The 25,209-nt window shown below is 49.9% G+C and overlaps 1 protein-coding gene across 2 annotated transcripts in view; it reads right to left on the bottom strand.

The window, feature by feature from the left end:
• Positions 1-25,209, bottom strand: part of LOC120852506 (acidic leucine-rich nuclear phosphoprotein 32 family member A) — a 38,517-nt gene that overhangs the window by 10,155 nt on the left and 3,153 nt on the right. Inside the window, exon 1 of one of the 2 annotated variants that reach the window (XM_040225782.1) lies at positions 24,449-24,677. The exons of the other annotated variant lie outside the window; for it this stretch is intronic. Within the exon in view, the coding sequence (XP_040081716.1) occupies positions 24,449-24,490 (42 nt within the window). The 5' untranslated portion in view covers positions 24,491-24,677. Of the gene's footprint in view, positions 1-24,448; positions 24,678-25,209 lie in introns of those variants that run through there. 2 annotated transcript variants of the gene reach the window in all.

The following is a 25,209-nucleotide window of genomic DNA, read 5'->3' as shown; positions in this document are numbered from 1 at the left end:
TGAGGCCTTCTGCCCTGGGGCAGGAGGTCAGTGCGAAGCCAGGAAGCCAGGCCTTTGGGGAGCAGTGGAGGGAGATCAACTGTCCTGGGGAGGGAGCGCCACCTCCTTCGTGGGCAGTTCTATCTGAGGTCACACAGCTAGGCTCCTTCAGTCACTCCTTTCCTTGGAAGGCCCTGGAATTCTTTAAGTTCCATTACAGAAAGACAAATAGGAGGAGGATTTCCAGTCCACCTTCAAAGATTTCAGACATGTGGTTCTCTAGATGGGTCAGGGCTTCTATTCTTGTGGCCATCAGCCAAGGACGAGGCCTCAGTAAGGGGGGGTGGGGCAGGAGGCGGTGCTGCAGAGTCAAGGGAATTCCTCCTGGAAGTCTGCCTCTTTCCCAGAATGGCTCAGTGCTGCCTGGGAATTCTCCAGATAGACCCAAGGTTCCAGTCCCAGCACCACGCCCAAACAGGTGGCCATTCCTCTTGAGGACAATATGCAAGACACCACTACTAACGACAATGATTGTTTCTTTATTAACAACAATCAAGGGCTCTTTCCTGAGCCCTCAGGAGGCACTTTCTTTGCAGGCACTGTCTCATTTGATCCTCATAATCGCCCCATGGGGTGCTCCTGGGGTGCTGTCCTATTGTACAGCCACATCAGAACCACTGATCCTAAAGCTGCAGGAATAGACCCTGATGGTTAGTGTTGCCACAGACGAGGAGGGTTTCCTTGCTATTCCCAAGCAGGGCACAGGTTCTCCCAGACCCCCAAATTCAATCCTACAAACTACCCTGACTGCACTAAACCCCCTTCAGCTCCTTTTCTAGATGTTCCACTGGTGGGATGGGGGCTACTCCCAGCTGTCCCCACCCTAGTTACACTTCCTTGGTAACCAAAGCACAAAACCTAACCCAGCCCCCATTCCAATGACACTGCAGTCAGGAGCAAGGATCTGGACAAAGGCCAGGGGCCTGAAACCCCGCTCCTCCCCAAGGAGCAAAGGCTGCTTCCTGTCACTCGGGAGGGAGAGCCTGCGGTGTCTGGAAGGCCAGGTGGCTGCTCCAGGTCTGTGGGGACTTAGGGATCCCCACGGTTTCTGCATTTCCTTCCTGGCGGGGTTTGGGGAGAGATCAAAAGGGGTGGGGTAGGTGGGCTGAGGCTTACACCCTGAGGTTGCTGATATTACCAGAAAGCCCAAACCACGAGGGAAACCCACAGTTTCTTTGTGGGGTGATGAGTCACATCGGGGATGGCAGGTAAGCAGACTGTGATGTGTCTATAATGGACCAAACAGGAAAAAACAAAAGGTCTAGTCCAACAGCTGACCTGTCGAAGGCATGGCATCCAGCCCTATTCCACCTGCCTCCATGCAGGGCTGCACTTTCTTACAGCTCCAGGGCGTGTTTCAAAACGTCCAACCCACCCCAAGCTTCCTTAAATTGACTCTTAGAAATCCTGCCGCAATTCCAACCCACTTCCTCCCGTTTCTCCTAGTGCTGCTGCTGCTGCAAACGCTTCCTCCATGTGAAGAGAACATCCTTGTTACATCCAGGGTGTGTTCTGCTTAAAACAGGAAAAAAAAAGTAAGGCCCATTCCCCCCTGCCAAACCCTGGGTGTGAGCTAAGCGCAAAGTTAAAATTAAACCGAAAATTTGTACTTTGGGTTTAAACTCTCTCCCAATCCCACTGGCCGTTTAAAAATATCAAAATGTGGTTACTCTCTCTAGAACCAACGACTGGACTTACTCTACTTCTTTCGGGAGCTTTTCAGTCACCCCAATGACAACCCTCCACAGGAGTCTTTGGCTAATTCCTCAAGTGTTAACACCTAAGAGGTGTCTGCATATTCATATTCGGGCCCCCCTGGAGATGCCAGTAGGGAGGCACTGAAGGTTCCTAAGAAATCAGACTGCCCGGCTCTGGCATTTTCTGAAAAACGCGTCCCCAAAGCAAAACTCAGCAGTCATTTCTCACCAAGGGGAGCTGAACCATCCCTGATAAACACGAACACATTATTACTCTAAGGAAGAACCCGTTGCTTGTTTCAAAACTGTGAAATCTTGTCTTCACAGATCTCTCAAATTTGACCATTCCTCTCTACTGCCAGCAACGTGGTCCTGTTCATGGTAGTCTAAGTCACTCTAGGTCTGATTCTGCTTCCAAATGGGGTCTCTGTGACAGCAGCAATGCTGGACTACTGGGAACAGACCTCCAACTGGAGGCCCGGCCCAGCTGGCTGAACGACCCTGACTCTATCCCTGAGGTCTCAGGTTCTGCCTTGCAGAAAAGGGACAATGATATCTGTTTAGCCTATAAAGCACAAACTCTGGCCTAGAAAACATTCTTGGCTTCCCACCGCCTCCGGGAAAAAAAATCAAGGTCCTAAACTGACCCAAGGAGGCCTTCTACTCTCAACCTCAGCCAACTTCCTCCAATCTCATTGCCCCCCACCCCACCTCTCACCCTTGCCTACAGACCGAGTTAAGCCCCTCTCCCCAGGAACCCTTCATCGCCCGGCTCTGAGCATCCCAGGGCACCGAGGGCAGCTGCTGCATGAATCATTTAATCGTGTATTAAGCATCCGATCCTCCTAGAGGTCAGGGACTGTCCTTCTCTGTAATCAGCCTAGCGGGGAGCGGACAGCCAAGCAACTGCTTAACAAATGTCCTGTTTATCGTGCCGGCCACAGCACTAGGCGCCGGGCATGCAAAGGGAGACAAACTATCGTGAAATTAACAGTGCAACTGGTCTGACACAGGCTGAACAAGCCCTCCCTTTTATAAACAATAACAACGCGTTCTGGTGTGTTTTGTACCCGCCAGGCAAGCCCGGTGAGGAGCTCGGTCAACAGTGCACCCTCCTCTTGACCTGACCCAGTGCTGTGCATGCAGGTTCTCCTGCCCTTAAGAAACCCCCTCTCTCCACCCAGCAAGCTCCTGTGACACTGTGCATCTAAGCAGTGGAGGGGACGCGGAGCCAGTAACGATCCACAGCTGGGGTCCCTGCCAGCGGGAGGTGTGGTGGCAGGCTAGGAGACAGACGGCCGGTAAACAACTCCAGTCCAGTGTGCCAGGTAGCAGGGCCGAGGCTGGAACAGGGTGCATGCTTCACATGCCTCCGCCTGGAGAGGACGGGCACGCTAAGCACAGGCAGGAGGGACCCAGCAAGACCAAGAATCAGGATGCACTCTAGCAACGCCAGGGCTGGCCAGATAATCTGCAGGGCCCAGTGCAAAATGAAACTGGAAGACCCCCTTGCTCAAAAACTGTTAAGAATCCCCAGACATTGACAGCAGCGCATTAAACCCAAGAGCGGGTAAGGATCTTCTAAGCGTGGGGCCTGGGTGGTCACACAGGCCACATGCCCGTGAAGCTGCCCCGGATTTAAATGGACAGCTTGGGCCTAAAGCAAAACCCTCTGAAGGCCAGACCAGAGAGAAGGAAGCTCAAGAGAGGGCTGCCCTTTATTTTTCCAGCACTTCCCGAGGCAACAGAGAGGTGGACAGAAGGCAGGCTCTGGAGGCAGACCGACCTGGCTCAAGTCCAAATTTCCCATCGCAAGCTCATCACCTCACTTCTCCTGAGCTTCTGTTTCCTCCAACGACAATAGTGCCATCACCTGGGGTTGGATTAGATGAAATAATGCACGGATAGCAGCCCGAGCTTGGAAAAAGCCACCTGCCTTCTCCTTGACCCACAGCTGCCTTCACTGCTGTGTCCACGGTCAAGGCAGAAGAATGGGCGTCAAGGCAGGCCCACAGCCCTGAGTTAACTCTGCTGCCCGCAGGGCTCTTTCATGGAATGAAGGCCTCTCCATGTTCTAGAGAGCTGAAAATGGTGTGCCCCAAAGACACACCTCTGGGTTTTACAGCTACACCTTGTTTTCTTTAGTTTTTCCCACTGACCTCCAAGTCTGATCTTTCCTTTCTCCAAATGGGCATGCAACAAATATTTGTAGCTTTGGTTTCAACCTTGTCAGTTCCTGACCAAACTAGTTTTCAGGTCCCAGCCTTGCAACAGAAGAAGACTTAAATCAGATTGACCCCGTGTTTTTTTGGTGCTGTGGGTTTTAAATAGGTCAGCTTTTAAATGGGCCATCCCCTGTTGCAGAGCCCATTTCTAGCTCGAAGGCCAACCTAAGACACCAAGGCAGCAGGGAAACGGGCTTCTTCCCAGAGGTGTTCCATAGGAATGATAGATGATCGTGGGGTTTTCTCCTTTTAACCATAAAATCTCTAGTTTTAACAATCAGTGTGGCAAAACCTGCAAAAATCAGTCATGTTCCATGGGGGAACTGTCAGGCTCTGAAGGAAAAGTTGGACATTGATTTCAAAAGCTTTGAAAGGCCTTCCAGGATCACCTAGGTCAGCGGCTTTCTGACCACAACCCACAGTAAAAGACACTGACACCTTGCCTCAGGACACATATATTTTTGTGTGTTTACATGCACACACACAGAAACAAAACTTACCCTGTTTACAATTTTTCTTTTCTATTACATTAAAAAAAAATTAACGTGACCCACAGTTTTCAAAATGTTGCTCTAGTTTAGCCCTCTTTTTCTAGAGGAAGCAGTAAGGTCCAGAGTTGGCTGAGAGCTGAGGAACCCCAAGCTGGGTGATTCTCCTGCCACAGCACACCACTGCTCTGATCAGAAATCACAGTCCCCAGTGGAAGACCCTGGAACCAACCATGAAGTTCTCTCATTTCTGCTAACAGGAGGTTATTCTGCAGCCTCAATGGTAGCTAAGACTGGGCTCTCCACACGGGCATAAAGATCTTTTAAATTCTTAACTAAGGGGCAGGGTCCTACCTTACTTTAACACAAAAAAACCTCTCTAAGAAAAAAGCATCTAGGTGTCTGGATTTTGTTTGTTTCCTACAATAGAGCTCTGAAGGCACTGGGTGGGAGCACATGGCCGCGGGAAGTCGGTGACGCCATCCTTATTATTTTAGGGAACCGTGGAAGGCAGGCTGAGGCTCGCTGCGCCACTAATGAAGCTGTCGGCAGGGCCTGGGTAATAGGCTAAGCGCTGGCTGGGGGAGGGCCTACATTAACATAAACCCTGTGACTGGCTCCCTCGCCGCCTGGAACTGGCTTCCTACCTCCTCCCCCAAGCGTGCGGAGGACTCGGCTTCTGCCTCGGCGAGGTAAAGACAGAGGAGCTGGTGCCACTGCAGATGCTTCTTCAGTCAGAAGAACAGACTCGGGGCGGTAAAGGGAGGACTGGCGCAGTTGGTGCAGGACCTGGGCTTCGGGCTCACTGGAGGGGCCTGGCTGGGCAGCGGCCCCTCTCTTGTGTTAAACCTTTGCTTTCCTCCCCTAAGTCTCACTCTTTCCTTCCTGCAGGAAGCCTTCCCTGACTGCCCACCCCTTGACCTAGCCATGCTTAATTTAAGAACAGGTGAACAATTCCCAGAACAGGGGAAAAAAAAATAAAGGCCGAGAAGGCTGTTTGGGAGAGAGGAAGTGGGGAGGAGTCATGCTGGGTCTGACTTCAGTGTGTGTGGGTGTGTATGTGTATGCGGCGGGGGCACAGTGCACCGGGAACAGGGGGAGCTGAAGGTTTTAGAACTGGTAAACGCCATGATCAGTGAAAGTTTAGCAGGCTGCATCTTTTAAGTAGCTGTCCCTTGCTGCCTTCAGTGGGTACTGGAAGGTGTGAGAAGTAGGAGTTGGAAGCAGGCCCCAGTGAAGGCTTGGTCCTGCCGGGTTGTGTCTGAATGGAGACCAGGAGCAGGAAGGGGGGGCAAGAAGCACAGAGGTATAGTGCCAAGGACACTGGTCAGGAAGTGTCATGACCTGGACTCTGGGCCCACTTTGCCACTACCTGCTGTGCGCCCTGAGGGGAGTCATGTCCAACTCTCTGGGCTTCTGCGGTACCCTAATTCGCACACTGGACAGACAGACACAAGATCCCTTCTAATTACAAAATTTTGAGGGTCTGTCCACTTCTAGTCTTAGCCCACATCCAAACTCAGTCACTGGTCCCCAAAAGGAGATGGGAGATTTTATGGGCCAGAGAAGCCCAGTATTCATCGTTGAGATGCCAAAAAGGAAATCTGGGCCGCCAGGCAATTATCTGGATAATTACTGAAATTCAAAAATCAATCATGTTGTCTCTTAAAACACACCAGGATCATAAAAACAGCCCCCAGGGCTCAAGGTGTTGGGCTTCCAACATGGGAGACTGGCACCACCTGTCTGATGCCTGCCACCTTACAGGACAGCTGGGAGCAGGCGTCTCAACTCATGGAGTTGTTCGGGCTGCACTACAGTCCTGTGGTTCATGAAACAACCACGACATCCGCGATTACCCACGAGCTGCAGCACTGGCCCTGTGCAACCGAAGGCCCCCGGGAAGGCTGAAGAGCAAGGCCCAGAGGGCAAGGGGCACAGCTGACACGACCTCCCAACGCTGTTCCGATCACGTCAAGTCCTGTCACTCCTTGTCCAAAGCCTCTAATGGTCACGAGAGTCAAGTGTCAAATCCAGAGGAGGATCCCCAGCCCCCTCCTATCAATGCCTCCAACTAGATGCTGTGCCTCTTTTCAGGTGCATCCCTGCCTCACCCTCTGCCAGCCTCCCTGACTTGCTGCCAAGTACGGTGACACCACCTGGTGTTCCTTTCCCATGATACACTTTACAAAGGGCTTCCCCAGGTACTAGACTTCATTGAACCTGCAGGCAACTGGATCCCACCCCAGGGAAGCCCCCCCATCCACCCACCAGGGTCCTCAGGGATCCGCAGCTCGGCCATAGGATGCCTGGCTGTCTTTCCTCCTGTGGTCTCTCCTCCAAACAGTCTTGCTAAGGTCTGAGGTCTCGGTGTCCCCTGCTGGTGCCCTGCCCAGAGGGGCTGGCTAACTTAGTCAAACTGGACTGGGTCACTGGAGAGGAAAGGATGGAGCAGGGGAGGGCAAGAGTTCTGACCCTTCATTCACTTTTGAAAGCAAAGCACCTGGTTAACTCCAATGGGGCAAATCAACAAAAGGTACAAAAATGGCTTCCTGGACCCCTGAAACCAGTTTCCAGGGATTGGAGCCCAGCTGGGCTGGGACCACTTATAGAAATTCCACCGAGTCCTCAGTCAGCAGGGTCCGAAAAGAGAACACAGCTCAGGATCTCTGCCATGGGTCTGGTGTGGACAGTGACAGCTACCTACCCCCCAAGTACCAAGTGGATGAACGGTCTGTAAAACAGAAGTTAATTCATTTCCTCAGCTTCATCACGCGGTGACCCATAGGCCGGCAGATCACAGCTCCTGGCCCACCCAGCCCAGACGAGCGGCACAGCCCACCTAAGACGACACCACATCTTCAGACACAGGCCTGGACACCTCCCACAGCCCTTGTATGGGCCTCTGCCTAACTTCCAGCTGGCTTTAGAAAAGTGCTTCTGAGAACCAAAGGACCCATCACCACACCTCTGGGGAACCACTGGATCTAATCCAGCTCCTCGGGCAACTGACAAAGCCAGGTGGAAACCAACCCTGTGACTTACCCAGGGTCACAGAGCCCACTGTGAACTGAACCCTGGACCATCCTTATCCTCCTAACTTAGGGCCCACACCCCAAAGTCGCACGTTTCTCCATGGTGATCTCCTGGAAGCAAGAGGAAACAGAGGAGGAGAAAGAGAACAGCTGTTAGGAAAAGAGCCCCAGGCCTGAACCTGACCCTCTTGTGCCTGGCCTGCCTCCCCACGTGGCCCAGGAGGGCTGGCAGGGCAGAAGAGGCGGGGGAGGCTCAGCAGACTCGGAGAAGAAGCCCTCGACCTTGGCCTCCTTCCCTGCCACCTCTTTCAAAATGACAGCAGCATTGGCAATGACAGGAGCCAAGCAAACACCGAGACACGGAAGCCCTCGTGTCCAGCCACCAATCGGAAACCGCTGATTTGGGCAAAAATGGGAACCAATCATGCAAAGAAACCTGAGGCTGAGGACCAAAAGTTTTCTCTATCCAAGACTGCAAAGCAAATTAGCCAGGGGTCACACCTAAGAAGCGATCTGATCTCTTTCTCCCTTAGAGAAATGTGACATGTGCAGCTCGCCTTAGTCTGGAAATTACGGGCTTATGGTAAAAGTATTGGTGATGGAAGTGCAGGAAATGCTAAGGAGTAATGTTAGTTCCATATGCCACTTAGCTGGAAGGGGGAACATGGAAGAGCAAGGATGGAATGGGAGCCAACGGGCTGATAGGAGGAGGCGAGAGGGCTGGAACATGGAGGGGGAGGAGACAGACAGACATGGGGAAAAGGGCACGGGCAGCCAAAAAGAGCAGAGAGGAGAAAGTCAAAGGCTCTGTGGGTTTCTCTTTACTTCCAGAGTTCCATCCTCTTCACCTCGATTTTGGTGGTAGAACTTTGCCCGGATTGACTACTTTAAAAAAAAAAAAAAATACAGTACAGGTTGAATTCACTGCTGTTCACAGATTTACAGCTGCTTTAATCTTGAAATGCCAAAAACAAAGACAAAACAAACCCTAAAAACCTTTCCAATTATTCTTGAAGAGTTAGGGAGGGGCTGGACAAAGAGACCGATGTAAAAAGAAGAAAAAAACAATAGTCTAAGGACTTCCATAGTGGTTCAGGGGCTAAGAATCTGCCTTTCAATACAGTGGACCTGGGTTTAATCTCTGGTAGGGGAACTAAGATCCCATTTGCTGTGAGGCAACTAAGCCTGCGTGCCGCCACTACTGAGCCTGAGCGCCACAGCGAGAGAGTCTGGGCACTGCAACAAACAGCACATATGCGGCAACTAAGACTTGATGTAGCCCAAAATAAACAAACAGAATAACAGTAAAAAAAAAAAAAAAAAAAAAACCAAGAGCCTAGAGATCTTACTCTTCACCAGAAGCTCCTAAAGAAGGTCCCTGCCAAGGTGGTTAACGCAGACAAGGCCGTCCCAGGTTGTGTGTACAGAAGCAAGGCTGGCGACGGAGGGTCCTCGGGTCAGGGTCCCAGAACACTCTGCTCTGACGGGACCAAAGCTTAAGTGCCAACGCCTGAAGCGAAACAAATCTGAGGAAGGCAACAAGGGTGGAGAAGCTTCTGAAAAGCGTGACACTGGAAGAACAATGGAAGGAACCAGTGATGTTTAGGCCAGAGCCGAGGTAGACTCACGATAGCTGACTCTCTCCAACTGTTTGAAGGAGAGTCCTATGCAAATACAAGTACATTTACTCTGTGTTCTCCAGTGGCTCAAGAGCCAAGATCAGTGTGCAGGAATTACAAACAGGCAGTTTTCAAGCCCAATGTAAAACACAAGAGGGTATTTAAATCTTTACAGCTGTCCCACAAAAGAAAGGGCTGCTCTAAAAAAAAAAAAAAAAAAAAAATCAGTGAGTCCCCTGTCCCTGTACGCGTCCACACTGGAGGCTGCTCGGTGACGGTCTGCAAAGAACTGTACACATAAACAGCACTAAACAATTATTAAATGAATTAATAATATTGTGTAACGAAGCTTTGCAAAGAGATAAGCCTCGGGTCTTTTCACCTCTTAAAATGCCATTACTTAATGTTTAGGCCTGAATCACTCATTCAACGATATTTACAGAGTATCTGTCAGATGCTGGGCACGCGTCGTAGGCAGTGCCCAGACAGCAGTGGCCAAACCTGGGTGCCTAGCACGTGGATCTACCACCTAGCGAGGAGTGAGATGATAAGCCAGTATGTGTATATGTCTATATTCACTGTTGTTGCTCAGTCGCTAAGTCCTGTCAGACTCTTTTGGGACTCCATGGACTGCAGCCCTCCAGGTTCCTCTGTCCATGGGATTTCCCAGGCAAGAATACTGGAGTGGGTTGCCATTTCCTTCTCCAGGGGATCTTCCTGGATTAGGGATCAAACCCATGTCTCCTGCATTGGCAGGTGAATTCTTTACCACCGAGCCACTTGGGAAGCCCATATGTCCATATACAACATATATAAAAGCTACAAAGGGGGGAAAAAAAGAAAGAACCACAATCGTGATGAGACAGAACTTTACAAAGTCTATCATGGAAGGCCTATCCGAGCTGAGCTTTCACTGGGGACTTGAAGCCAAGTGAAGAGAGGGCAGAGGGAACAGCCTGGGAAAAGACCCGAGCAGGGGGCATGCTTGGCCCTTTTGAGGAACAGCTAGGACAACAGGTGGTGGTAACAGAACGTGTGGAAGAGAAGGAAAGTGGTGGGAAGAAAGCCGCTGTCACACGCACTCGTGCACACCCATGGACATTCTACACCTGACTGGTGAAGGCTGATGGATTTCACAAGCAGCAGAAGGCAAAGCCGTCTGAACCACAGCAAAGGCAGTAAGACCCAAGAGCTGACCATAAGCCAGAGATTTCTCTTGCTCTTCCTTAGAGAAAAAAAAAAAGAGTGTTAGTCAGGATTGTGCTCACCCAGTGTTTCCAGGTATACACACACCTTGGCTACACCCCTGGGAAATATCCTATGGCAGAAGGGTTTGCTTATGAGTGTGTGGGTGCATAAGAAGTAGTTAGAAAATGTGGTTTCATTCCAGGCTTTACTGTTCGGAATGGTATGGCTTAATTTCCTCATCTGTAAAATGGGGAGAATATCCCTAAAAATCCCACAGGTCTCTGTGAGACCAGATGAGGTAAACTGTGCTGTCCTGGAGGGTACAGGGAGGAATTTTACAAGCAAGTTTTGTACCCAGAACTTGGCACCCCAGGGAGCTGAGAGGAGGTGTTATGTAGCTCTGATTTCCCCACACTGCCTTGCACTTAGCTAGCAATAAATGTTTGCTGAACTGAAAAGCATAAAAATAACCTGGGAAAACATTCTGCCATTTTTTTCTTTCCTATTAAACGGTAGCACTTTGCCAGAATGCTCAGAACAGTCTCTCTTCTCGGAGATCCTTCACTTTGGGAGAACCAACTAAGTCACATCAGGGCAGAGTATTCAGAGGATAAAGTCCCAGGATGGGGACACGAACAGGTCTGACTCCTCTGCAGAAGGTTGCTGGCTCTCTTGTGTCACCCCAGGCTTCCTCCCACAGCCTGAGCTGAGCGGTCCAGGCCACCAGCGGAAGAAAGGACTGCAGACTAGGACAGGGTCAGCGGCTCTTGGAACAGCCCATGAGAACCAGAGACATACAACACATACAACATGCCATCCAGAGGAAGCCTTGATCTAATCAAACTGCCTCGATGCAGACAGGGAGAGAGAAGCCCAGATGCACTGAACAGCTGAAGTCACCTCCATTCTTTTTTCTTTTTCAGTGAGTAACACATTCATTCTCAAGGTCTCAAAACCAAAAAACATAAGATACACAGTGCATTCTCCCTTCCATCCTGTCCAATTAACTATTAGGTACCCTTCCAGAATTTGTTTACATATACAAATTCAGAATCTTATTTTTCTCTCTTTTATCCCAAATTCGCATATTATATATTGATCTTTGCCTTGCCCTTTTCCATGAAGTTTGTGTTATACATCTTTTGCTGTAATGTTGCAATATAGATAAGCTGGCACATGTCATTTTGTATTCATCCAGCTTATTAACCGATGAGATGGAATCAAGACCGCACTTCTGATCTGCAGGGCGGCAGTCATGGAGACTTGGGAGTTCTAGACTCTAATGGGCTCACCACTGTACCCGTGAGGACGAGTCATCTCGCCTCCAGCCATTCAGTGCTGCTGCTCAGCACCTGCCAACGCTGCTAGTTGCACCGGGCTCCAGTGATAAAGGTATCCTTCCCTTTTGCCCCCAGTGTCCAGGGATGGATGGACAGGCAGAAGGGACCACTACAGCGCCCAGAAGCAAGCTCAGTGTGCTTCGAAGGCCATCTCACCTCTGTGGGCTTATCTCACCATCTGCTAACGGGGTGGCCACATCTGCACCTTAGGGGACATTTAAAGGATCAAAACATAGTATCTGCCAAGTATCTGATACGAAGCAAGGCTTGGAGCAGGTGCTCAGCAAAAGATAAGTCTAACTCCTGTCACAGGAGGAGTCTTGCTGATGGCAAGGACAGCAAGGTGTTCTAGGCAAAATACACGGCACTGCCACACCGTGCGCCACACGTGCCTTACAGAAGGCTGGAAGGCAATATTAGTTTCTGAGGCAGCACTCAAGCCCCAAATTATGTCTTAGCCCACTTTTCTGGGAAAATGGTTTGGCTTTCTCCCACTTTCCAGACCGTCTTTCATAGTTTGAGATCTCCTGGGTACGGCTCTCATTTGTGTGCACAAGCTCTCCTGTTTGAAGTACATCAGAGTGGCCAGACACATATTTGTTAAGGCCCTGGCACAGAAAGGCAAGGATAGGCACATGCAAAGTTGATTTTCCTGGGATTTCACTGACAGTGATTTAAAAAAATCATTTAAAGGGAAAAAAATCTAAAGGAGAAAAACCACTGAAACTCACATTTGTTTTGTTTACTCTGAAATGTGTTCTCTTTCACAATAACACACTTTTAAAAAAATCAGAAATTCTGGCATCATCTGTTTTGCTTTCCTGAGGGAACAAATGCAGCAGACTTTATAACAGAAAAATAAATGGAAGTCAGGAGTCTAGAGTATTTCCATGTTAGCAGCAGCTAAGAGGAGGCAAGAGGTCAAAGTTAAGATGCAAGGTTTCATGCACTCCTTAAGCCAATGACTTGGCTTTGCACCCAGCACAGCTCCTCAGTACTATGTGACCTTGAGCTAGTTCACTAGCTTTCTGAGCCTCACTTCCCTCATCTGCTAAAGTGGGAATAACCTCATTTTGCAGTGTTTCTTTACAGATTAAATAAGAATAAATGAGTATCTATGTACCAGACACCGTAACAGTTAAAAGCAAACAAAACACATTGAAAAGATACTACTTTCAATACTTAGCAAAAAAAAGATGAAGATCTGGTGCCTTTAATTTGGAAGCTTAAAGCAGAACAGTAGGCATCAAATTATCCAGCCCCCATAATCCTGGGACGCCAGGCTCCTAACAGGCTGATTAATGAAGTCTTACTTCACCAGAAGCTCCTTTCATATTCATGCAAGAAGCCTGCTTCCAGATGAAAACTATCAGCCAATTAAAGCTCATCACAGTCCTTGGGAGAGGTGGGTCACAGCTGGATTTGTGACCTAACTGTGGGTTTCGCTCTCTAAAATAAGCCCTGGGACCTGTGAGTCCTGCCTCGCCACCCTTCATCAGAGGGTTTGGCAGGGTCTCCTTCTCCCACCCAAAGGCATCTGGCCCCCCAAATCAAGTGGGAGGGCCTGAGAAGTCCAGATGGAATCCAAAAAGTGGCAACAGGGCCCCTCAAGAAACTATTTCAGAAGCATAGAGAGAAGGTGTGCTAGGCAGGAGAGCTTGTGGCTACCCAAACAGGGCCACACCTCTTCCGGGACAGGAATAAGACCAGTTCCAGGTGGTGAGCCCGTGCCTGGGAGGCTGACTGGCGCTTACAGACGTTTCTGTTTCCCACTCCCCACCCCAGCCACGAATGAGGAAACAAATCTACTACTGTTAACAAACATGATTTGGAAGTGCCAATTTTTCAAAGTATGAGGGGCAGGTGGCTTGAGGGAAGGCCTAAGGTTGTCAATCTTTCGTATCATGTCATTAGCTCGTGAATTGGCATCTTAAGCTCACTAGGTCTCAGCTTGCTTCTAGCAATATGATTCGTAGGTACTTTCAGATTCTAAGGTTCCGGCTCCTGGGGGCCAGAAGTCTAGTGTAGGTTACATGAGGAGTCGCTGTCAAATGCCACCTCCTCAAGGAAGCCTTCCTGGATTACTTATCTCCTTTAATACAGCTTTATCTGTCTCCATGGGACCTGTCATGTGAGCAGTCACACCTTTGCCTGGCTTACTGATGGTCTCCCTCTATGGAATGGAGGCCCGACGTGGGCAGCCCAGATAACGTCCTTCTCCTGTTCACTGCTGTATCCAGAATGCTCAGGACAGAACCCAGCACATGGTAGGCATGCCATCAATACTATAAGTGAGAATGAATGACCCTGCAGTGTTTTCCATCTGCAGATCTCTCTCTCTTAACCCTGGCTCACAGGGACTAGCCAGCCAGTGCTGCTCATCATCAGAGAGATCTGTGGCCACAATGAGCCTCCAGGGGCTAGCAAGCCATGTGCCCGATACAACTCTGGTTCCTAGCACAGTGGACACCTTAAACCAGGATCCAGATCCCACTGGAGTTTAAGGCCAAGGGTCAGGCTCAGAGGTGCTTTTTCACTTCCACATCCAACTCTCCCGGGTGGCCACTCCTGACAATGACCACGCTGGCCACAGGAACTGAGAGGAGATTGCCGAGTGCTACAGAGGCCAACTGTCTGCTCTGAACCAAGTACTCCCTCAGTTTTAAGAAGCCGGAATGCCACTTCTGTTCCTGGACTGGTTGCTTTCCCCCCAACACTGCAACCCTGGAGGGTCCTACCGGAGAAGCCTCCCCAGGCTCCTAGACCACACCTCAATGTACAGACACACCAGCACGCTTCTCCAAGACACACAAAGGCGTGTCTGCAACAGAGCCACAAACTAGATGGGGGCTCAGAGGAGAACCACTCATTATGGCAGCAGGCCAGCCTCTGCAGAGGCTGAAGAATCAGGCCTCTCAGACAGCGGAGGAGCTCCACTCAAGTCCACGCCTGCCCACTCTCTCTGGGCACCAGGGTACACCCGAATCTCCACAGGGAAGGGGAGACACGCAGCAAGGCAAGGAACGCCCCAGTGACTGCGATGGCCTGTTCCTGGCCCTCCATGTGGAACAGGCCCCTGTGCCAGAACAGACAGATCCTCCCACCAGCTGCCAGGCGCGAGGCTGGAGGCCATGACATCATCACAGCGCCTTCCTGATGCAGCAGCTGCAGGGAAGCTGTGCTGGGCTCTGCAGACCCTCAGTGTGGCCTCCAGCAGGGCGACTAAGACACTGACCCGTCCAAGGAGACAAGGGCCACCACGCGCACCCCAAGGAGGCGATCCCAGACTCAGCAGACAGCCAGACACTGCTGCGTGACCTAGAAATCCTGGGGACTTGTACATCTCGACAGCACCTGGGACGGGCACTATTTCCTCCCCTGCTTCCAGTGAGCCAAGAAGACCTCCTGGAGGAGACTTCTCAGGAACTGTTTGAATGAAAGATGAAGGCCTAAGAGGGGCAGACCAAGAGGTCTGTAGTCAGGATGGAAGGCGAGAGGCTGCTGACACACAGCACTCTGCGTAGAGAGCCCCTAACCCCAACCCCGAGATGGCAAGGGGAGCCTGGAGCAGGGGATGCCACTCCAGCCCCACCTCAGCAAGACTAGGGGCTTGGCCCCTTGCCTGGAGCCCCTCCTGCCCTCGCCCACTGCCTGAGCAGCTCCAAGTAAGGCCTCCTTTTGAGGCAGGCAGAGAGAGCACTCCCATGTACTCTCACCACACACAAGTCAGACACCAAGCAAGGGGGGCTGGGCCCTCCTCGTTCGAACAGCTCAACCAAGCCCAGGCTGGTTAGAATCTACAAACCGTTAGGGGCTGCCCACAACACACACCTGGCATAAATCTCATTTCTTTCGGTCCTGACAACAGCCCCTGGGAAGAAAGCGTTAGTCCCATTTACAGATGAGGCAACTGAGGCTCAAAAAGGTAACCTGCTATTGATCCTCCAGCCACTGGGCTCAGCAATCCCCGCATGGCTCAGAGCATCTGACTGCTTGGGCTTCTGGCTCTCTCTTTACAAAATGCCCAATGGCCTTAGTCCCTGGAGATCAAGGATGGGCCAAGTCCAGTCTTGCACAATAAATTCCACTTAGCACTCAGCAGCCTCATGAGTACAAGTAAATGAAAACTCACAAGTGTGATGAGCAGGAATGTGGGCACATGTGAGCTTTGTGTGGCCATGGTGGGTGGCGAAGTGTGGGACCCGGGGGCGGGGGGAAGGTTAGCAGGCCAAGGACTGGGTACCAACACCCCAGTAGCTTAAAACCTGCACCCCTTCCTATTTCCTGTTTTCCGTGCTCCGTTTTTCTCTTTCAACCACTTAGTTTACCTCTTCCCACCTGCTGTGAAGTTCCACACCCTGCCTCAATGTGGTAGCTCCCAATCCTGTTTCAAAGCCCCTTTAGAGGATTCTAAAAATACACAAACTGGGCACCACCCTCAGAGCCTGATTCTGTAATGGGGTAGACTCTGGGAATTTCTCAAAATGCTCCCCTGGTGGTTCTGATACACAGCTGGGGTTGAAATCAGCCTTACCAACCACACACCTTTCCTCCTGCCTAATGTGCTGTGTTACATACACCTCCCAACTCTACTCCTGCATCATTCTGGATGCTGTGGACACAGCCCATGCCAGTGGGCTCCCCTCATCCTCCCCTCCACAGCCACACCATTTACACCTGTGGGTGAGACAGTAGCTCAGGTGGAAGCTGGTTACATTACAGGGATGAGTCTCTCCCAAGGATGCATACCCCGAAAGAAATCTACAAGTAATCCCTTTAAATTTACTTTAAGAGTTGCGCTACCCACCGGCCCTCTCTCTCTCAGGCATCTCTTGCACCTTCTGCAAGAAGCACTAGAACCCACAGATGTAGACCTTCAGGGCATGTCTGACTGTAGAGTCCCACCCAACCCTACTGAAGTGTTCCCCAGAAACACACAGGAACACCAGCAGACCTCTCTCCTCCAGGCTTCCCTTGGTCCTCCAAGCCTGCTCTTTCTGCCTGCACAGATTCTGTCTTTGACTTATTTCCAGCCTGCGGGTAGGTAGGAGAAAGCCTCCTTCCCCTGCACTGACCGACTGAAATCTATGGCTGATAAAATCCTCTTACCTCAGACACTTGCGAGCTTTTCTAAGCATCTGCAGGAGCAGCCCAGGGGCCGGCTTTACTGAACCAAGGAAGACCCGAGGGAGCCTGGATGGGTCTGTGTACACGGTCTGACCAGACAGAACCCAGTTTACATGTAGCAATGGATCCCTGAGCACAGAACACACATGCATTTCTTGTATGGTGTGAACCTTGGTAACCGAAATTAAGAATAAAGTAAGCAACTGATTGGAGGAGTGGTCTCCTAAGTGGACCATCCTCAGACATTCCACTGGGGCACTTGGGCTTTTAATATTTTTTAACTTAACCTTTTAATTTTTTGGTGTTTTACAATGTACATATTTATAGGTAGTGTAGTGAATGCGTGCTCAGTTGCTTCAGTGATATTTGACTCTTTGCAACCCTATGGACTGTAGCCCACAAGGCTCCTCTGTCCACGGAGTTCTCCAGACAAGGATACTCAAGTGGGTTGCCACTTCCTTCTCCAGGGGATCGTCCAGAGCCAGGGATTGAACTTGCGTCTCCTGCACTGCAGGTGGACTCTTCACTGCTGAGCCACCGGGGTAGTCCAGTGTATGTGAATAACTCCAAACTAAAAGGTAGACATACCGGGGCCGGGACTCAGGCTCAGATTTTACAGACACAGGATGTAAAACCCAGAAAAATGTGAGGACGCCTGGGCTGAGAAAGTGTGAATCAGCCGTCGAGAGGCAGGAGCTCACAGCGACCCAAGGAAAACTGAGGACACTGAACCTGGTGACGTTCCAGATGCTTTGTTTCAGTGGCTCCGTGCGTGACTCACCAGACTGCGGGTGATGAAAATGACAAGGCCGTCCAAGGACCGTGGCTCCTTCTTCCAGCCAATACTTCTACAATGCCCGACACGTGCCCAGTGCAGTGTTGAGCCGAAACAGGCAGTCTACCGGCTACAGGGGACAGAGATGCTATTTCAAACACTCCCATGCAGGAATGCCTAATTACAAACTGAAGCTCTTTGAAGGCAATTTCTGTAAGAGTTTTAGAACAAAACAGCGAGACCGACAGCTGAGGAGGGTGGGAGAGATGATTAGATGCTGAGGAAGTCACGGTGGCAGTTCCCATGAGTAGATTTGAGGGCATAAACGGTGGCAAGTGGGGCCAGTGCAGTGCAAAGGGGACAGGGGAAGGTGGGGTGAGGAAAAAGATGAGAGCAAGAGGCAGACCACACAGTACCCTCACCGGTCTTACTAAAGCTTCTGGGCTTTATCCTAAAGAGAACGGTGTACTGTTAAGTACAGGGCGACACAATTACAGCTGCATTTTGCTAAGATCATGCTGACAAATTTGAAGCCTGCCTTCAAGAGGGCTGTGTGCAGGGGCAATCTGCTGGCAAGCAGTAGAGAGTGCTATTTTGAATTGACAGGCTCTGTGATGGATATAAAGATCACATGTGTGCATGTGCGGGAATGGAGGAGGCTGCAGAGGTCATGGGTTCCCACTGGACATGTTGAGTGTGAGGGTGCAGTGGGGACACTTGAGGGAGACACTAGGTGCATCCTGAGCTCAGCCAAGAGGTCAGATCAGAGATGGTAACAGTAAACAAACATCAGACCCCAGAAGGACAAAGCACCTGTAGCTGTCTCTGAGGAAGAACAAGTGAGGACAGGGAATAGAAAACAGGAGAGCGCTCAGGGCCTGGGCCTGACTGGGTCTAATACCTCACATCTGCAGAGGAGAGCAAAAGGGCCCCAGCAGCTGAGGAGTGGCCAAAGCTATAGGAGAGACACTGGAGACAGGGAGAGGTAACAGGGACCATATCTCCTGAAGGTCAAGGGTGGGAACACTGCTGCTGAGGAACCACAGAGAAGACGACAGTGAAGGCTTCCGGGATCGGGGGAGCTGTTTAGAAAGCCAACCAGACTGAGGAGGCTGAGGTGTGAGAGAGGTGAGAGACCATTCAGGAAGTTTCAATGTCAACGGGAAGAGATGGCCAGTAGCAAGAGTGAGACATAAGATGATGGGATGTTTGCTGTCTAAGACGGGAGAAACATTCCAAGCTTGAGAAGGATCCAAAGGAGTAGCTAGGCACTCAGGAGGAAAAAGATAACTGAAGGGCAGGCCCAGGTAAGACCCAAAGGACAGCTGAGCTGGGTACAGGTTTGGTCTAGAAATTTCTTGGGAAATCTGGAGGTTTGCACTTTCTCTGTGAGGAAAGTAGACATACTTCTCTGCTGGCTGGGAGGCAGAGTGGAGGGTCGGTGGGCAGTTTGAGGAGGAGAGTCTGAAACAGTTGCTGGAGGTAATGACCAGGCGTGTCCAAGAAAAGGACAAGTTGAAACTACTTGGAATTCAGTGCTGGGGCTGTTCCTTGACATGTAGATGCTATAACTACACAGAGAAACAACACATTCACTGTTGAACTGCTTGTGGGGAAAAACAACTTCTGGCAAGTTTGAATCTCTAGTGTCTAACCTCTTTACCCAGTGAAATAAATGTTACCCTTTGATATGTCTGTTGATAATGTAAGCTTTTTTTTTTAAGTGAACGCCAACTGTGGTGTTCCAGCAGAACAGACCATAACAACGACATCTAACATTTATTGCATGCTTACTGTGTGCCAGACTGGGTGGTAGGTGCTATTACATCATCATTTTACAGAGACAAATAGGGAAGGTACTGTGAAGTGGAGGGCTTGCCCAAGGGCTGGAAGTGGGGGCTAGAGTACACACCCAGGCAGTCTTGGGGAAAGCAGAGGCCAAGTGCATCCCCCCAACCCTGGAAATATTCGAGCCCCCAGGGACCCAGTGCTGCACACTGAGGTATGGTGGAGGGCAGCAGCAGGTAAGGCAGAGAGAATGGGGTGGAGGAACATGCTTGGCAGAGGGTCGCTGGCACATTCAGGACACTTGGAAGGCATCCATCCAGGCAGGAACTTAGGACTGTTGTCTAGTCGCTCAGTTGTTTTCTACTTTTTCTGACCCCTTGACTGTAGCTAGCCAGGCTCCTCACATGGAATCTCCCAGGCAAGAAGTGTGGAGCGGGTAGCCATTTCCTTCTCCATGGGATCTTCCTGACCCAGGGATCAAACCCATGTCTCCTGCATTGGTAGGTGGGTTCTTTACCACCGAGTCAATTTAGGATAGTGACTCCATAATGCTGGCAGAAGGCGAGGGTTGGGGACGAGTTAAGGAGAGCAGCTCGAGAATATGGGTCCCAAGATGAGCTGGCTTAAAAGCGGAGGAGTCTCCTGACTCTTGGTGGAGATTTCACAAAGCTCCAAATGGCATTCCCACCACGTTCCCCCCAAATCAAACCACAGAACACTTGTGTGAAGGAAACTTAATATTCATCTTTAACTGTCTTTCAAACATTAACAAGTAATGAAATCAATTTACGGGTTAAAGCCAGCACTTTTATTTTTAATGACTAGAGAAGTGTTTTATCCATAGTAAAGGAGTATATTGTCAGCTTTTTAGATAGCCTGAGTATGTACACATATACTGTAAAACATTTCTTACTATAGGAATGAAAAACTTGAAAGTCACTGATCTCACTCGAAATTCCCATTTTAGAGTGGAGAAAACAGAGGCCCAAAGAGGACAAACAACTTTTTCAAGTTAGTTATACCAAAGCTGAGGACAGCACCCAAGTCTCTAATCGTTCTCTGGTAATTTCCTCACCAAACCGGAATCTCCAAAAGCAAATTTCTCTGGGAAAAACAGACCAGACTTTAATCCACATTAGACTCATACAGTGGAGTAAGTAAACTGATCTCTTAAATCTGCTGCAGAAGAAAAAGTTTCATTAAAGAAAGCAACAGATGGTTGCCACCAGGGCATCTGCCCAGTCAAAACAAAATAAATTTGCGTGAAAACACAAAGGTTGCAGGGTGTGGCCAATAGACACTGGATGGGGCCCAGTGCTGGTGAACAGATACATCTTATCTGACTTCACAGGGTTCACCATAACAAATGTCATCAGGACAACTGGTTCTCTGCAGGCTGCTTCCATGTCTGGGAAAGGGGCCCAGGGCTACTTTGCTCATCTACCTTCAACCCATTTTATTAAATAAGTTTGGAATAACAGATGCCTTCACAATTCTCCATCTCTGGCAGACTCCATTTCTTTAATGAAAACATCACTGCTGGGTATTTATCATCTGTCATATATTTCAATATATGTAATATAAGATTCAGACTCAGGCCACTATTTCTTTACTTGCTTGTAGGAGGAAGGCAGTGTGATGGGGTACCAGGGGAGGGTACTTTCCAGGAGACTAGAGTACTAGCTAGAATAGAGGGCGGACAGGTCAAAATGTGTGTTGCCAGCGAGGGCATGGCAGTGAACATCTCGAAGGGAGGACCCTGTCTGGACACCAAGAGTAAATGGGCTTTCTCTTCACCAAGTCAGAACGCAGACTAAACAACTGGGTCAAAATCATTCAACCAGCACTTGTGACCACTCAGCAACAAGCTCTCTGCCCTTTTCCTAAGTGATACACTAGAGTAGAGGGCAGGCACATGGAAAGGACACATCTGATGAATGTCCTATACAATCTCCATAAAGGATACCCAACAGTCCTGAGGTATTTTACTTCGATGTGGTAAAATTAATATGAAATAAAACTCTGGATGACCAGCTTCCAGAGCTCAATCAGGTGCCTGAAGGATTGTATAAGTCCAGAGCAAGTCATCTTGAGGGGCTGGTGGTGCAACAGTGGCCCAGAGAGGGAACTGGGTCTGCTGTCCCTAAAGTACAGGCCACAGTTATGGGGACTGGGATTTGCGCTCTTAGATTTATCACCTCCTCCAGAGGTCTGGCCAGTCTATCCATACGTTCATCAGCTCAGGCACAAAAGGCTACCGGTCTACCGGTACAAAGAAGAGTTCTGGAACTCAAAGCCACTTTGCTGCTGGTCCATCCCCAGGCAAAACGCACTATGGAAGAGCAGCAGGCCCAAACTAGAGATTCCAGGATTATCTGTGCTTTCAGTAAACTGTGCTCTGAGGGTCTGAGTGTCAGCCACCAGGTACACAGCTGTGGTACCTACCAGGCCTCAAAACTCAAACCACTGCATTTCAAAGTTCCTTCCTTCTACCTCTAAGACATCTAAAACTTAAGAGTAACTATTTAACTACAAGATATGCAAAAGCCTTTTGAAATATCCTGAGTAGGCAAGATAAAGAATTTCAGTTGGTTACACTGAACAACTTCTGGATAGAAGGGATGCTCAATTTTACATCAGCAACAAGTAGGATTTCTCTTCTTTTGGATGTTCATGGATCGAGGCTGATTTCTACCAGATATCAACAACATATGTAAAAGGTCTTGGAAAAACTCCTAAAGCACCACTCACATGAACTTTAAAAACTTATGAATTAAAAAAATTTTTTAAACACCCAGATCAAAAGGTCCTTACCAACAATCTGTTAAACGAGGGATTACCAAATATTTTCTGTAAGGGGCCAGATAGTAAACGTCACCTAAAGGCAAAGCTGACAATACTACATAGGCAATTTTTTCCAATGAAAGAAAACAAATTTCCACAATTCTTTTATTGATAAAATTCAAAATATATGAGTACAATTCTTTTGGTAATGAAGGTCCAAAGAGACAAGTGGAATTTTTTGCAAGGGGGAAACGGGGATAACATTTCACTTAATTGGGATTCAAAGTCTTCTGCATTATCAAACTGATTGCAGTGTTTACATGTACAAAGTATTCTTAGCTCACAATACAAAAACAGGCAGCTCACCCCAAACTTGGCAATGCCTGTGCTAAACCAATGCAGGAGACCCAGGTTCAGTCCCTGGGTGAGGAAGATCCCCTGGAGGAGGGCATGGCAACCCACTCCAGTATTCTTGCCTGGAAAATCCTATGGACAGATGAGCCTGGCAAGTTACAGTCCACAGGCTCCCCAAGAGAGAGACATGACTGAGCATGCATGCATGTGCTTAAATCAGAGTCTAGGGGTGGGGCCAGGAATCTTCCTTCTACATGCTCCCCAGATGATTCTGGTGATGGGTCTCAACAATTAAACAATATTCAAAGTTCTTCCTGTCTAACTAAAGGATCTCTGGTTTTACGGTAGGAGGAGAACCCAATTCTGCTATGTACCAGCTGTTTGACTTTCTCTTCCAATCTGAATGATTCACCCTCATAGGAGGATGTCACCCTCCTTGGCTTACTCTTAAGGAGTTGTTGGAGGATTAAATGAGATGATCCAAGAAGTGTTATTGGTAAACTCGGCCTTGGAAACCAAGGACGTGCCAATTCTGTTTAGCTTGTGTCTGCAGGAGACTAATAAAGTGGGGAACACATTACATGCGCGATCCCCAACACACCACTGCCCGACTGGCGCCTGCTTATCCTCTCAAAATGTGTTCCCCAACACCTAAAAGCCCAGACTTCTTTCAGCCTTTCCGGATGTGATGTGCTAACCCAATCTAGGGAAGTAGATGTCTGACTCCTCCCCTCCCCTCTCCACCCCATCCCCATGAAAATCCAGAGAGCCTCTGATCCTGCCCACCCACTTCAGTATCTTCAACTAGGAAGCTGTCCAGTCTTCAAACTTTCACATAGGGTAGCACCATTTCAAAACCAGGGAAGAAAAAGCTTTTCCTCACTGTACCTTACAAGTAAGGGTGCTTCAGGGGAGGCAGTAGAGATTAGGAATAGAGTTTGAAGTTTGGCTGTGATAACATCTTTATGCCTCGATTTCCTATGTTTATATAAGGTTAATAATAGTACCTGCCTCACAATGCCGCTGTGGGGGGACTAAATTAATTGATTTGTGTAATCCACTCAGAACTGTACCAGGCATAGATGGGTGCTATATAAGCATTAATTATTATTGTTCTGTAAACTCTATAGAAGAAGCACAAAGTTGTACCTATTGTACTCCAATATCTGAGAAATAAAACGATCACATACTGAGCACCTGAGGGCCAGATCAGGCCAGTTTTGTCACTGACTTATTAAATAGGATTATTCCCATTTTACAGGTGAGGAAACCAAGAATCAGAGAGGCAGGTTAAGTTAACCTGCCTGAGATCCCAGGGGCAGGTAAATTTATCTTCCTTCTGTGGCAGGAGGAATTTAAACTCAGGCCTGTGTGATTCTACTACCCACCTTCCCAGTGAAGCCCTTAGGCTCAAAACTGCCATCAGCAGCAACAATCCGGTAACAAAACGTAACTGAGCATGACCATACAGAACTCATGCTCAATTTTCTGCTCCTGGATCCCTGGTAGGCTTACACAAACTGGAGTTAATATCAGGCTACTTGAACCCAATTAGGCAGTAAGTCAGTCTGGAAAACATCATGCGATGTATTCCAAAGGTCAAAGTTAAACCTGGCTTCCTGGGCAGCCTTGGCTGGCCACTGCCATGAAAGCTAGTCTCCATGCAGACGTGTACCAGAGTTTAACCAGGGAGGTGCTTAACCAGCATGGGTATCAGCTTTAAAAAGTCTGAGAGAGATGCTGGCGACGCGGATGACTTGCCTGGCTCCGCAGTCAACAGCCAAAGAAAGGCAGTTGGAAAAAGATAACATTGACTTTTTAAAAACCAAGCCTCATTCCCTACTCTTCTCGGTTTAGGATTACATTTACTACTGTAGCCGCCCTCCCGCGGGCAAAAATAAAAGGGGGAGAAGCCGAGGAAGAGCGAGGGCCTCCCCTAGCAGCCAGCAGGGCGCTGCAACACCCACCTGAGCACGGAGCGCGACCTACCTTCCCGGAGAGCCCAGCCCCGAGGGCGTTTCCCCAACGCATCAACTCGTCCCTCCCGGGTAAGCGGCTGCTGTCCTTGGCTCCAGTCAGGGCCGCTAGAGTCGCGTCCGCATCGCCGCCCGCCCCCACAACCCTCCAAACAAACCTCGTATTTAATTTCTCCCCCTACCCTCCTATCAGTTCCGCCGTTCGTCTTTAGGGCCACACTGAACTACCTCTAAAACGCCTGCCGGAGGAAGGACGAAATACTGGAGAGAAGGGGGGCGGGGGAGGCAGGGAGCGCGCTGGGGGGTGGGGGGAGCACTCGCAGGGAGGATCGTCGCCCTCCCAGAGCCACGGCCGCCGCGACGCTCCAGAAGAGCCTCAGGCCGTTGGCAACGGGAGGCACCCCCCCCCACATCGGGGCCCAGAGCACAACTGGGGGTCCCCGCAGCCCGTTCCCCTTGCTGCTTCCACGTCCCGGGCCGTCGGGGCGATGGCGCAAGTCTGCGCCCCCCCCGCCCCACAGCGACAACAGCCACGGTGACAAAATGGCAGCCCGGCGCCCGGCAGTCCTGCCACAGGCGTGCAGGGCCCTGGCGGCCGCCCCTGGCCCCCAGTAACGCCTCGGCGCCCTTCGGGTTCGCTCTCCGGCGGGCCTGGCCGTTAAAAATACAATAATAATAAAACACCTCGAGCTCCAAACCAGCTCGGGAAGCCAAAAGGCCCGCCCGAGGGCCAGCCCGGCGCGCCCGCGGCCCGGCTCGCGCGCACGAGGCCCG

The sequence above is a fragment of the Oryx dammah genome, unplaced genomic scaffold, assembly GCF_014754425.2.
Source record: "Oryx dammah isolate SB20612 unplaced genomic scaffold, SCBI_Odam_1.1 HiC_scaffold_26, whole genome shotgun sequence".
NCBI classification, from domain to species: domain Eukaryota; kingdom Metazoa; phylum Chordata; class Mammalia; order Artiodactyla; family Bovidae; genus Oryx; species Oryx dammah.
This window is presented reverse-complemented; position numbering and strand designations above follow the sequence as displayed.